This window comes from Podarcis erhardii (assembly GCF_964252035.2).
Source record: "Podarcis erhardii genome assembly, chromosome: 2".
NCBI lineage: Eukaryota > Metazoa > Chordata > Lepidosauria > Squamata > Lacertidae > Podarcis > Podarcis erhardii.
Genome location: NC_138498.1, coordinates 121,624,545 through 121,638,509, shown reverse-complemented (window position 1 = coordinate 121,638,509; position 13,965 = coordinate 121,624,545). Strand labels below are relative to the sequence as shown.

Genomic DNA, 13,965 nt, shown 5'->3' with positions numbered 1-13,965 from the left:
TGAATCTGGTTTGAGCCTCCCTGATGAACCTCCAAAGGGAATTTTCTTCCACAGCCCACAACTGGAAAGCACTTTCTTTCCTTGGTCCTCCTTACCTGCATCCTCCTGCTATTGGGCCATGGGTGCGAGGGATAAGCACCCTGCATGCTATGAGAGGTTACAACTGCAAAGTCACAAAATACGGACCCTGCTCTCAGACTTTACTGTGTTCAATGTGCATTCTGTAGTTGACCTCCTTTGTAATGCTCTATTTTGAATTTTTTAAGATTCCTGTTAATTATGTTGCTTTGAATGCACGGGGGTACCTCGGGTTACAGACGCTTCAGGTTACAGACACTTCAGGTTACAGACTCCGCTAACCCAGAAATAGTACCTTGGGTCAAGAACTTTGCTTCAGGATGAGAAGAGAAATTGTGCGGCAGCAGCTAAAGTGGTACCTCAGGTTAAGAACAGTGTCAGGTTAAGAACAGACCTCCAGAATGAATTAAGTTCTTAACCCGAGGTAGCACTGTATAAATATCTTCAGTAATGTTTTATTCTGGGTTTTTTATAATTTGATATTTTAATGTGTCATAAACCACTTTTTTTTCTTAAAACTATAAAGCGGCTTAGAAATGAATAATAATAATAAGAGCTGCATTAAAGTTTAACAATAATTGTGCATCGATATAGCTAACAGTGATAGAATACCCCAATTACAGATAGGTAGCCCTGTTGGTCTGCCATAGTCAAAACAAAAAAAATTCCTTCCAGTAGCACCTTAAAGACCAGCTAAGTCAGTTCTTGGTACTGTATGAGCTTTCGTGTGCATGCACACTTCTTCAGATACACTGAGGGGTACCCCTCCCCACCTTCTCACTATATAGAAGGGTCTGGAAACTTCTATATAGTGTGCATGCACACGAAAGCTCATACCAAGAACTGACTTAGTTGGTCTTTAAGGTGCTACTGGAAGGAATTTTTTTTGTTTTGAGAATACCCCAAGTATTTATCAGGGAAGGGAGGGGAAAGCCTCTGTCCAATATGAATTCTCTAGTGCTCCTAAGGTTGGATTGGTTACTCAGTCTCAAATCACATACTGCTTTTCTGGTGTGAATCCACCAAGGGGAAGTAAAATCGGTTCTCCATCGGAAGCCATTTCGACACTCCAAGACATGATGGGTTCACTGCCCCCTCTGTGAGTTCTTTGGTGTCTCTTAAGCATGCACTTATCATAAAAGCTCTTTCCGCATTCCAGACATTGGTATGTTTTTTCTCCCGAGTGGATTTTCTGATGTCTGATCAGGTTTCTTCTTTGAGTGTAGTTCTTTCCACACTCCGTGCACTGATAGGGTTTCTCTTCTGTGTGGACTCTCAGGTGGGAAGTAAGGCTCGAGCTCTGGCTGAAGCTCTTTCCACACACCGAGCACTGATAAGGTTTCTCTCCCGTGTGGATTCTTTGGTGTGTAAGAAGGTGGGAGTGGTCATAAAAGCTCTTGCTACACTCCACACAGTTATAGGGCTTTTCCCCTCCGTGTGTCCTTTGATGAGAAGCAAGGTTTGCATGCCACTTGAAGTTCTTTCCACACTCCGGGCATTTATAGGGTTTTTCGCCCGTGTGAGTCCTTTGGTGAATAAGGAGGCGCGACCTGTCGTAAAAGCTCTTGCTACATTCTGAGCAGTTATATGGTTTCTCTCCTGCGTGGATTCTCTGATGGGAAGTAAGGTTGGAGCTCCGGTGGAAGCTCTTTCCACACACCAAGCATTTATATGGCTTCTCCCCCGTATGGATTCCTTCGTGGGAAGTAAGCTGCGAACGCCGAATAAAGCTTCGCCCACACACCAAACATTTATGCGGCTTATCCTTTGAATGAATCAACTGGTGTATATTGAAGCCTGATTTATCACAAAAGCTCCTACTGCATACAGCACACTTATAGGGTTTCTCTCCCGTGTGTTTTCTCAGATGGGCGGTAAGGTTTGTGTTCCTGTTGAAGCTCTTTCCGCACACCGAACACTGATATGGTTTTTCTCCGGTGTGGATTCTCTGGTGTGAAGTAAGGTACGCAAGCTGCCTGAAGCTCTTTCCGCACTCCGGGCATTTATAGGGTTTCTCCCCCGTGTGTTTTCTCAGGTGGGAAGCGAGGTTTGTGCTCCTAGTAAACTTCTTTCCGCACTCCGAACACTGGTAGGGTTTTTCCCCTGTGTGGATTCTCTGATGTACGGTGAAGTGTGCACGCTCCCTGAAGCTCTTCCCGCACTGCAAGCATTTATAAGGCCTCTCTCCCGTGTGGATTCTTTGGTGGGAGGTGAGGTGCGCTCTCTGCCGGAAGCTCTTTCCGCAGTCCAAACACTTATGCTGCTTCTGGCCTGTGTGGATCCTCATGTGGACGTTGAAGTGTGATTTGCGGCTGAAGACTTTCCCACACAGCGAGCAGACATTCTTTTTCTTTCCTTTTCGTCTCTGCTGCTGAACTGGGATTTCATCAAAGTTCTGACCAGGCAAAGATTTATTCCCCCACTTTTTGGTTTGGTTTTCTTCCTGCTTATTTGGTCCTTCTTGATCTCTGAAATTCTCATCCATGTCTTGAAGCTTGTTTCTCTCCGATGGTGCTGCACAGAGTTCGTCGTCATCCTTATTATCCCACCCTTCAACTGGAAGAGAGAAATCCATTAATTCGCAAAGCACTGGAAGACGCAAGATCTACCCACCCTGGAAGAATGGCAGATGCAAGTAATAGACTATATGGAACTGGCAGAAATGACCGGCAGAATCCGAGATCAAGGAGAAGAGCAGGTGGAAGAGGACTGGAAGAAGTTTAAAGTTTATCTACAAAAATATTGTAAAATTTATGAATGCTAAAGGCATTGTAAATGAAATGAAGGGGTTCTAGTGATTAAGATAAATAAGAGTACAAAGGGAAGGATAAAGGATGAATTTGAATAATAAATGATCTTGCTGAATTAATATTTAAAATGGAATACAAGAAAGGAAGGCGGGTGGAAGTAAGGAAAATAAGATTTGGAAGGGTATTGATTTGAAAGAGAGCTTTTTTTATGCGAAATTTTCTTTTTTTATGTTTTTCTTTTTTTCTGTTTTTCTGTCTGTATTTTTGATGTGTGTTGTTTGTTGTTTTTGTGATTTTAGTTAATTTTTTGTTGGTTGTTAACTTTTGTAAAATTTAATAAAATATGATTTTTTTTTTTTTTTAAAAAGAGAGAAACCCATTAACAGCACCAGAAAGAAAATAAGCTTTAGATTATGGATGGCGTCCAGTGCGTTGTTGTGGAGAAGTAATACATGAGTAGCTCTGCTTCACACAGACACACAAACACACACACACACACACACCCTGCTGAATTAAAGCTAATCTAATACTCTAAACCAGAGATGGGAACCTGCAGTCTCCCAGAGGTTGCTGAACTACAATTCCCATTACTCCTGGCCATTGGTCATGCTTGCTAGGCCTGATGGGAATTGTAGTTCAGCTACATCCAGAGGGTCAAAGGTTCCCTACACGCGATTTAGAAGCACGAGGACTGGAATCTTACAGTGAGAGGGGAAAGTATTTGATCCCCTGCTAAATTTGCCCGTTTGCCCTCTGACGAAGAAATGACCAGTCCATTATTGTAACGGTCCTGTTGTTATTCTGTCTCTCACAGCTACAATAAACCTACCCTTAAAATTATGGCCTGGTCATTTCTTCGTCAGAGGGCAAAGGGGCAAATTTAGCAGGGGGTCAAATACTTTTTCCCCCTCACTGTACTTTATTTTTAAGGGAAGGCTTGGATAATCGTTCAGAATTGTAGAGTTGGAAGGGATCCCCCAGAGCCATCTAGTGCAGGAATCTCAGCTCAAGCATCCATGGCAGATGGTCATCCACCCTCTGCTTAAAAACTTCCAAAGAAGGGAGTCCAATGTTGGAAGATTCAGGACAGATAACTCAAATGACTTCTTCACAGAGCACATAGTCCAACTATGGAACCCAATTCCCCAGGAGCCACTGGTGTCCACAGAAGTGGATGGCTTCAAAAGGGGATTGTACAAATTCATGGGCTATCAACAGCAACTAGCCATGATGGTTACTAACAACAATAGCTATGTTCTACCTCTAGAGGAAGTAAATATTTTTGAATACCGGTTGTTGGGAATCACAAGTAGGGAGAGAGTTGTTGTGGGCTTCCTATTGGGGCATCTGTCTGGCACCTGTGACAACAGGATGCTGGAGTAGACTAATTATTATTATTATTATTATTATTATTATTATTATTATTATTATTATTATTATTTCTATGCTGCCCAGCGGACTGGGTTTCCCCAGACACTCTGGGCAGATTACAGCATATATAAAAACACAGCAAAACATCAAACATTTAAAACTTCCTGATTGTGATGGCCTGGGACTCGGACTCAGACTCAGAACCAGAGGAGTCTCAGTCTGCACCAGATCCGTTGCCTCAGGCATCATCTGAACCAAGTCTGGGGCTTGATCCTGAAGAGTCCCAGTCTGCCCAGTCTGTTCCCCTGCAACAAACACCAGCTGGGCCGAGTCAGGGGCTTGAGCCTGCCCTGGCTCCAGATGTGGGGATTACCTCGTTGCCTTCAGCTGGGCTTATAGCTTCTCCACTACCGGTTGGGTCAGGGGAGGCTGAGGCAGCCCCTGGGTCTAGTAACCCACCGACGTCTCCCGAGCTGCAGAGACTGAGGTCTGAGAGAAGGAGAGACCTGAGTACTTGCAGGAGGAGTGCTTGCCTTCGGGCAAAACAGGGAGGTGGGTCACTGGGGGATCAGGACCAGCCGTTACCCCGACAAAGATAAAAGGCTGTCGGAGCCCGCCCCAGGTTGCGGGAGCAACATTGCTGTATGCCAGATCCTGCACCTGTCCTTTTTGGTTTCCTGCCTCATGTCCTGCCTTGGCCCTGTCAGCCTGACTCCTAGCGGAACCTTCGGATTTTGTACCGGTCCTGGACCACGTTTCACGGGTTACCCCCGGGCCCAGCACACTGGTACAAGGCTGCCTTCAGATGTCTTCTAAAAGTTATGAAGTTCTTCATCTCTTTGACAAATGATGGGAGGGCGTTCCACAGGGCGGGCGCCACTACCAAGAAGGCACTCTGCCTGGTACCCTGTAGCTTCACATCTCGCAGCGAGGGAACCACCAGAAGGCCCTCGGAGTTGGCTGGATCCACCAGCCAGGCTCTATTCAGGTTCGTAAAACGAAAGAAGGGTCCTTACCGAGTGAGGCCACGCTCCGGGAATTCTCCAGCATGACTTCCCTATGCAGGGCCTTCTGGCTCGAATCCAGCAAAGCCCACTCCTCATTGGTGAAATACACAGCCACTTCCTCAAAGGACAATAGAACCTAGAGGAGGAAGAAGAGGAGGAGGAAGAAAACATTTTAAATTAACAGAGAACTAAGGGATGTGTAAATCCTCCTCCATAGCTCAATGGCAGAGTTTCTGCCTGGCGTGCGGAAGCTTCCGGGTTCAATCCCCAGAATCTCCAGGCAGGATTAGGGAGACTGTAAACCCTGGTAGGCCACGGCCAGTCAGGCCTCATCCACAACACAGCTTCCCCCAAAGCATTCCTGGAATTGTAGTCTGCTAAGACTACTTATTCCCAGTAGTGATGTATGGAAGTGAGAGCTGGACCATAAAGAAGGCTGATTGCCCGAGAATTGATGCTTGTGAATTCTGGGGCTGGAGGAGACTCTTGAGAGTCCCATGGACTACAAGGAGATCAAACCTATCCATTCTGAAGGAAATCAGCCCTGAGTGCTCACTGGAAGGACAGATCGTGAAGCTGAGGCTCCAATACTTTGGCCACCTCACGAGAAGAGAAGACTCCCTGGAAAAGACCCTGATGCTGGGAAAGATGGAGGGCCCAAGGAGAAGGGGACGACAGAAGACGAAATGGTGGGACAGTGTTCTCGAAGCTACCAGCATGAGTTTGACCAAACAGCGGGAGGCAGTGAAAGACAGGAGTGCCTGGCATGCTCTGGTCCATGGGGTCACGAAGAGTTGGACACGACTAATCGACTAAACAACAACAACAACAAGACTGCTTGGCGCTGTTAAGAGACTCCCACTTTTCTTCACAGGCCTACAATTTCCAGAGTTCCCTCAGAAGAGGAACAGCTTGCTTGCTCTAAGCCCCACCACATAGTTGCCAATGATCTCCTTTTCCTACCTCAGTCGGTTGCTCAGGGTCTATTTCTGCTCCGCTGTGAAAAGGTGATGTCGTAGGGAGCTTCAGCGATGTTATTCCATTTCCTGTTGGGAAATGGGTGGTAAGGGGGGTGAGAGGTTGGAATGAAAACCCATTATTTAAAGTCAGTGCGGAAAACCTCTTTTTCAGTTGAGGGCAACATTATTATTATTATCATTATCATTATCATTATCATTATCATTATCATTTGAATTTATATACTGCCCTATACCCAGGGGTCTCAGGGTAGTTCACAGAACAATATCAAGATATAAAACCACAAAATACCTAATGAAAATAAAACAACAACTGGGGAAAAAAACCATTTTAAAAGGGCATAGGATGTAAATCAGATCAACCAAAGGCCCAGTTGAAAAGAAATGTTTTTGCCTGGCCTAAGGTGTATAATGAAACATTTCCTGATGGTGGTTCAGAAAAGAGCAACCAAAATGATAAAGGGGGTGTGATAAAGAGAATTTGTTTAACAGAAGACCCTTCCCCTGCAGAATTGTGAATTGTAACCTAAAAGTAAAGTAACTGTAAAGTTAGAAGGCCAACCATTTTTTGTCCAATGTGGGGCTCGAACAGACGTCTCTTGAGATCTTACTCATGCTCTACCACCCAAAGATCTAGGGCGATACTCAAATTTAACTACCGTACTTTTCGCTCTATAGGACACCCTTTTTCTCCTCCAAAAATGAAGGGGAAATGTGTGCGCGCCCTATGGAGCGAAGGCAGGCTTTCGCTGAAGCGTGGAGAGTGAGAGGGGTCGGTGCGCACCGACCCCTCTCGCTCTCCAGGCTTCAGGCAGCCATCCGCAAGCCTTCTGAGCACGGCGGGAGTTCCCGCTACACTCGGAAGGCTTGCAGATAGCTGCCTGTTCTGGGGGCTGGGGTCGGGAAAAACTCAGGCTTCCCCGCCCCCAGCACCCAGCCCTGCAAGCTCCGGGAGCGGCGGCGAGGTTGCATGATATCTTTTATCTAATTCCCCCCCCCCTTTATTTCCCCCCCTAAAAACTAGGTGTGCCCTATGGTCCGGTGCGCCCTATGGAGCGAAAAATACGGTAATAAAATAATAATAATAATACCAACTGAGCTATACCTCTCTGTGAGGGATGTACAACACATAATGAGATAAGGCAAAGTACAGCAACAGATTTTCAAAATCCTTCCTTACCCAGTGACATGTCCCGAGTTTGATTATCCGGCAAAATTTCCCCAGATAGCGACGTCTGGAAGGTTACCGGCAGATTCTCCCTTGATTCAGGGGATTCATTGCCCACCTCCGTGATGGTCCCTTGAACCTGAGACAGGAGCCCAGATCCCAGACAAAGAAGAGGGAGATGGGTTAAGAGCAGTTGCAGGACATTGCTGAATGAATCTCATCTTCCCTGGCCATTAGCCACCCTTGCTGGGGCGGATGGGAGATGTAATTCAGCAACATCTAGAGGGCCAAAGGTTTCTCACCCCTGCAATAGAACCATGAACCCAGCCAACAAGGAGCTTTTTCACAGAGAAGAGGTGCCTTTCACAGGATTTCAAGCTGTAAGAGCAACAATCTATGGTTTGCTACCAGACACACTGGGACACGGGTGGCACTGTGGGTTAAACCATAGAGCCTAGGACTTGCCGATCAGAAGGTCGGCGGTTCGAATCCCCGCGACGGGGTGAGCTCCCGTTGCTCAGTCCCTGCTCCTGCCAACCTAGCAGTTCGAAAGCACGTCAAAGTGCAAGTAGATAAATAGGTACCGCTCCAGTGGAAAGGTAAACGGCGTTTCCATGCGCTGCTCTGGTTTGCCAGCAGCGGCTTAGTCATGCTGGCCACATGACCCGGAAGCTGGACGCCGGCTCCCTCGGCCAGTAAAGCGAAATGAGTGCTGCAATCCCAGAGTCGGCAATGACTGGACCTAATGATCAGGGGTCCCTTTATCTTACCAGACACACAGCAAATGTTTTGCTAACTCCAGTATTCTTGGCACACAGAATAACAGAATGATGTGTGGCCATGTTGCATTGCTAGAAATTATGGTACTATTTTAAAGCAGTACCATATGATTGTTATAAATATTTTTGTTGCTATTATTGTTGTTACTACGTATTTATTGCATCTCTTTCCCCATGGAGCTCAAGATGGCATGCATGGCTCCCCTCCACCCCCATTTAATTCCCACAACAACCCTTTGAGGTAGGTTAGGCTAAGAGGCAGTGACAGGCCCCAGGTCACCAAGCGAGCTTCATGGCCAAGAGGAGATTTGAACCCTGGTTCCAACATTCTATCCACTAGGGCTGGGTGACATCTGGTTTTCAACATTGCAAGATATCACCAGCAAAACATCACAATATACTGATATAGCACGTCTGAAATAAGGATTGAGCTAGACAGAGGCATTGTCTGGCTTCACGGTTTCCCCCACATTGCGATTTTTGCACACACCCACCCCCCATGATTTGGGATAAGATTGCCAGGTGTCATAAGAAAGCTGCAGAGATAGCGCAGGATAGTGCGCACCCCGGAAATTATCTCTTTCAGCTTCTGTCTTCTGGAAGAAGGTACAGGGTTATAAAGACTAGGACTAGCCGCCTGAGAAACAGTTTCTATCCAAATGTGATTTTGGTTTGAAACGCACTGTAAGGTAGTCTTTGGGGATGCTGGTGGCGCATGGTTAAACCACAGAGCCTAGGAGTTGCCGATCGGAAGGTCGGTGGTTCGAATCCCCGTCACGGGGTGAGCTCCCGTTGCTCTGTCCCTGCTCCTGCCAACCTAGCAGTTCGAAAGCACATCAAAGTGCAAGTAGATAAATAGGTACCGCTCTGGCGGGAAGGTAAACGGTGTTTCCATGCGCTGCTCTGGTTCGCCAGAAGCGGCTTAGTCATGCTGACCACGTGACCCGGAAGCCGGCTCCCTCGGCCAATAAAGCGAGATAAGCACTGCAACCCCAGAGTCGGCCACGACTGGACCTAATGGTCAGGGGTTCCTTTACCTTTTTTAAGGTAGTCTCTGTGGGAGTATATTGTATTGAATTACGGGGTATCAGAGTTTTTAGGGGGTTAACCAGGCTGGGATAGCTGGGATAGTAGGCGTGTTGGTTTTTGAATGTCTGATTAAGATTTTTTCAATTTCGTTCTTCTGTATGGGACAATGACAATAAAGATAATCATATCGTATTGTAAGGTCAAAAATTATGAAACCGATATCATGACCTTTATATATTGATATATAAAAAGGGTCTTGAGCACAATTTTACCCTAATCACAATGTGAAGATTTGGCTTTCCCTTCCACAAAATGCAATGTCTTTTGACCACTTTCTGTGCCTCTTGAAAAACGACCTGAATGAAAACTGTCTCTCTCACCTGCTGTCCTGCCTGCTGCTTCTCCTCTGCCTGGCTCAGGAGGAAACCTTCGGCCAGGGCCACCGCCTGGGAACTGGTCTCCGCTCCGCATTCCCTCACCCAGCTCTCCATCTCCGAGGGAAGGACAGCCAGGAACTGCTCCAGGATCACCAGGTCCAGGATTTGAGTCTTGGTGCGTTGTTCCGGCTTCAGCCACTGACAGCAAAGGTAGTGGAGTTGGCTGCAAACCTCTCGGGGTCCTTTGGCCTCCTGGTACCGGAAGCGCCTAAACTGCTGGCGCTGAGAGTCAGAGATGAGCGTGTCCTTGCTACCTGGGATCTTCTGCACTGTTCTCTCCCAGAATTCCCTGGGACTCCCAGCCTGGACAGCATCACAACCTTTGCCTGATCTCTGCCCCACTGGGCCCAGCATGTCCATTGCAGGACTGGGCACAGAAGCCTTCTCCTCAAACTTCACGAAGAGTCGTTCTTGGGACACATCACATGTTCCTTGCAGTCCTACAAGGCTTTTTTCCTGCAGAAAACAACACATTGGGAATCAGAAACAGGCTTCGATCAAAACATCTTACTAAGAAACATTCATCACCTCTCCAATGGATTTAACAAAATAAAATGAATAAATCTAGGTGAAAAATCCTGTATGACCCAGCAGCTAACCACTGATTTGAGTTCTGGAAAGGGTTCTTTTTATTAACTGTACTGTGTTTTTAGTTATGCCACAGGCTGATATGAAGCTTTCTTCACTTGCTTTTTGAAAAAGGGATTTATTAACAAACAAATGTGCCAACATAACAAGGCAAAAGAATAAACAAAGATTCAAAAATTCTGGAAGCCCTTTAATATTAACAATTTGGATTGCTGGTATTCAAGCTTTTGCCAAATTGCCCTTCTTCAAATCAAAATATATCATAAACTAAAAGTATCTAAAAGTCACAGTTCAAATGACGGGTTTTTTCCCATATATGGTATGATTTTATATCTTATACAAATATAAAGACACATTGTCACTCAGTGCTAACAGTATATGCAAAATGCCTGGCTCGTTTAAGACAGTACCCAATCTTTCAAACTCACAGGTGGAGAATACTTTTATTTTTTTATGAAACTTTATTACAGTATTTGTAAATAGAACCTTTGTATGCATAAAACTTTGTTATCCTTTTGGAGCTGTGCTGTACTTTTGTCCTTCCTGGCTGTGACACTTTACAGTTTAAATTTTTGATTTTCGGGGGGGGGGCGTATTTCTCATTCTGTTTTTTGTTAAACTTGCTGCATTCTCCCCAAGTTCACAAACAAGAACAGTGAGATCCTGGAGATCCTTGCGGTCTTTGTGAAAGCTACGTATGACTTTACTTTGCGGATCCGGAGCGTCCTTTCCCCTCCAAAGTCTGTCGCCCAAGTTCTTTCGGGTTTAAATGAGACAAGGACTGGATCGTGATCCCTTTGTATGGAGGCCTTTTTTTTTTGCTCTGCCGCTGAGATTTTGCCCAAAAGCTGGAACTGTGGAGGGTGACTTTTGCATGCAGGCAAAGCAGCAAACCCAGTAGGGATGTATGGAAGTGAGAGCTGGACCATAAAGAAGGCTGATCTCCGAAGAATGGATGCTTTTGAATTCTGGTGCTGGAGGAGACTCTTGAGAGTCCCATGGACTGCGAGAAGATCCAACCTCTCCATTCTGAAGGAAATCAGCCCTGAGTGCTCACTGGAAGGACAGATCCTGAAGCTGAGGCTCCAATACTTTGGCCACCTCATGAGAAGAGAAGACTCCCTGGAAAAGACCCTGATGTTGGGAAAGATGGAGGGCACAAGGAGAAGGGGACGACAGAGGATGAGATGGCGGGACAGTGTTCTCAAAGCTACCAGCATGAGTCTGACCAAACTGCGGGAGGCAGTGGAAGACAGGAGTGCCTGGCGTGCTCTGGTCCAGGGGGTCACGAAGAGTCGGACACGACTAAACAACAACAACAAAGCAGCAAACTAGAAGCGGAGACGCGTCGGTCCTGGGAAGCGCTTTCCCAGCCCCAGTCTCCTGCCCCCGTGGGGAAGGGCGCTTTTTGCAAGCCAGATCCAATCTGGGGGGGGGCCTTGTGTGCGTGCAAAGCAGGCAGCCTGCCCCCTGATCCATTGCACCCACAAAACACTTCCAGGAGGGCCAGGTTGGCCCCGCGATCGTGGGTGCCCTGCAGCATGTGGGATTTTGTTGTGGGTGCTCGGGCACCCCAGGGTCCCAGGGAGTTGGCACCCACCCCAGTGGCGTAGCGTGGGGGGTGCAGGGGGAGGCCGGCTGCACCGGGCGCAACATCTGGGGGTTAGGGTTAGGGGGCGCAAATCCACGGGTTAGGGGGCGCAAATCCACGGGTTAGGGGGCGCAAATCCACGGGTTAGGGGGCGCAAATCCATGGGTTAGGGGGCGCAAATCCACGGGTTAGGGGGCGCAAATCCACGGGTTAGGGGGCGCAAATCCATGGGTTAGGGGGCGCAAATCCACGGGTTAGGGGGCGCAAATCCACGGGTTAGGGGGCGCAAATTACTTGCCTTGCCCCGGGTGCTGACAACCCACGCTACGCCACTGACCCACCCACCCACCTTGCCAGTCTGGAGGGATTCCTCGCCCATCCGCCCACCCCATTCTTACCAGTGGGGACGGACCACCACCTTCCTCCTCCTCCTCCTCCAGGCGCCAGACTCCTCCCAGGTTTTCTCCAAATGTTGGAGGAAGTGACACCTCCTCCCCCCCCCTCACACCCCCCCCCAGTAAGTGCCCTTTCTAGGAATAAAAGCAAAGTGCTTTAACCCTTTATCTCCTGGAGGGGCAGCTGCGTTGCTGCAGATGTTGCTGGGCACTCCAACACACGCGCCCTCCAGCAGCCTGCGCGGATTTAGTGTTGCCAGGAGCCCTGCAAAGTCCATAGAAGGGTTTGATCCCCTTCCGTGATGGTTTGGGGGGTGGAGTTTGGACTACAACTCCCATCAACTCCCAGCCAGCACGTGGTGCCTAGGGGCTGATGGGAGTTGCAGTCCCAATATATATATATATTCGAAGGGGAGCGCGCTCTTGCATTGTCTCCCAAGGCAGAAGAAACTTAGCGCGCGCGCGATCCAAAACCCTTTAATTAAACGGGGCTTACTTTCGAGTAAGCGCGGCTGCAAACTTGATTCACTGAAATGGGTCTACTCGGAGTAGATCTAGCTTTGACAAACAGCAAGGGGAGCGCAGAAGCCTGTTTTGCATTCATTCATTGCAATAGGTCTACTCTGAGTAGATCTAGCCTTGACAAACAGCAAGGGGAGCGCAGAAGCCTGTTTTGCATTCATTCATTGCAATAGGTCTACTCTGAGTAGATCTAGCCTTGACAAACAAGCAAGGGGAGCGCAGAAGCCTCTGTTTTGCATTCATTCATTGCAATAGGTCTACTCTGAGTAGATCTAGCCCTGACAAAACAAGCAAGGGGTGCGCAGAAGCCTCTGTTTTGCATTCATTCATTGCAATAGGTCTACTCTGAGTAGATCTAGCCCTGACAAAACAAGCAAGGGGTGCGCAGAAGCCTCTGTTTTGCATTCATTCATTGCAATAGGTCTACTCTGAGTAGATCTAGCCTTGACAAGCAAGCAAGGGGAGCGCAGAAGCCTCTGTTTTGCAGACACCTGCTGCTGAAGAATTGCCCCTGAAATTCTCTTGCTTGGCAAGAAGAGAAGAGGGGAACCGCCTTCTCTGGAGCTTTGGATGATGGAGGAGAAGAGGATGGGGTGGGGATGAAGGGTTAAGGCAAGAGAGTGCCGCCCTTCCTAGAGAGGCTCCTAAAGAGGGTAGGCACTCACTTCCTGCCTGCCAAACCCACCGCCCCACACTTCCCCTGGAGGACCAGCATTTGGTGGGTGCAGGATGGGGGAGGGGCGGGGGTCGTGGGTGGAAGGGAGAAAAGGACAGTGCAAGTCTGGGCAGTGATAAGCATATAGACACTTAAAACTTTTAAGATAAGCTACCGCAGAGAGATGACCCAGAGTCACCCATGGAACCGAGTTTGGGGATTTTCTTAACGAACTAGTTTGGGTCGGGAGATGGTCTGCGCCACAGATCTGTACACAGAATCTGGCGACAATATGATCTTTGCCTAACAGGAAAAAGTCAAATTTTTGCTTTTCGGGGAGCGAGCCTTGCCAGCAGGGGGTCAATGGTCTCACTACATGCCTCTTCCTAAAAGGGACATCTAAAGAACAAGTGCTCTGGGCTTCCTATCTCCCCCAAAGAACAGGCGCAAAGTCTCTGAGCATATGGGACTTTTTTAAAGGATCCTTCCAGGACCGGCGAGGGCAGAGCCGAGCTTCTGGGGGAGCTGGGTATGTTTAGCCTGGAAAAGAGGAGACTGAGAGGAGATCAGATAGCCACCTCCAAATATCTCAAGGGCTGTCACATGGAAGGAGCGTGC

General features: G+C 47.7%; 1 protein-coding gene across 1 annotated transcript; it reads right to left on the bottom strand.

The window, feature by feature from the left end:
* Positions 1-978: 978 nt before the first annotated feature.
* On the bottom strand, positions 979-12,260 carry LOC309336595 (uncharacterized protein). Its single transcript, XM_081852601.1, has 6 exons — positions 12,174-12,260; positions 9,540-10,052; positions 7,364-7,490; positions 6,170-6,252; positions 5,216-5,342; positions 979-2,634 (listed from the first exon to the last, which is right to left on the bottom strand). The coding sequence occupies exons 2-6, from the start codon at positions 9,954-9,956 to the stop codon at positions 1,067-1,069; spliced, it is 2,322 nt and encodes a 773-aa protein (XP_081708727.1). The 5' UTR covers positions 9,957-10,052; positions 12,174-12,260; the 3' UTR covers positions 979-1,066.
* Positions 12,261-13,965: the final 1,705 nt, after the last annotated feature.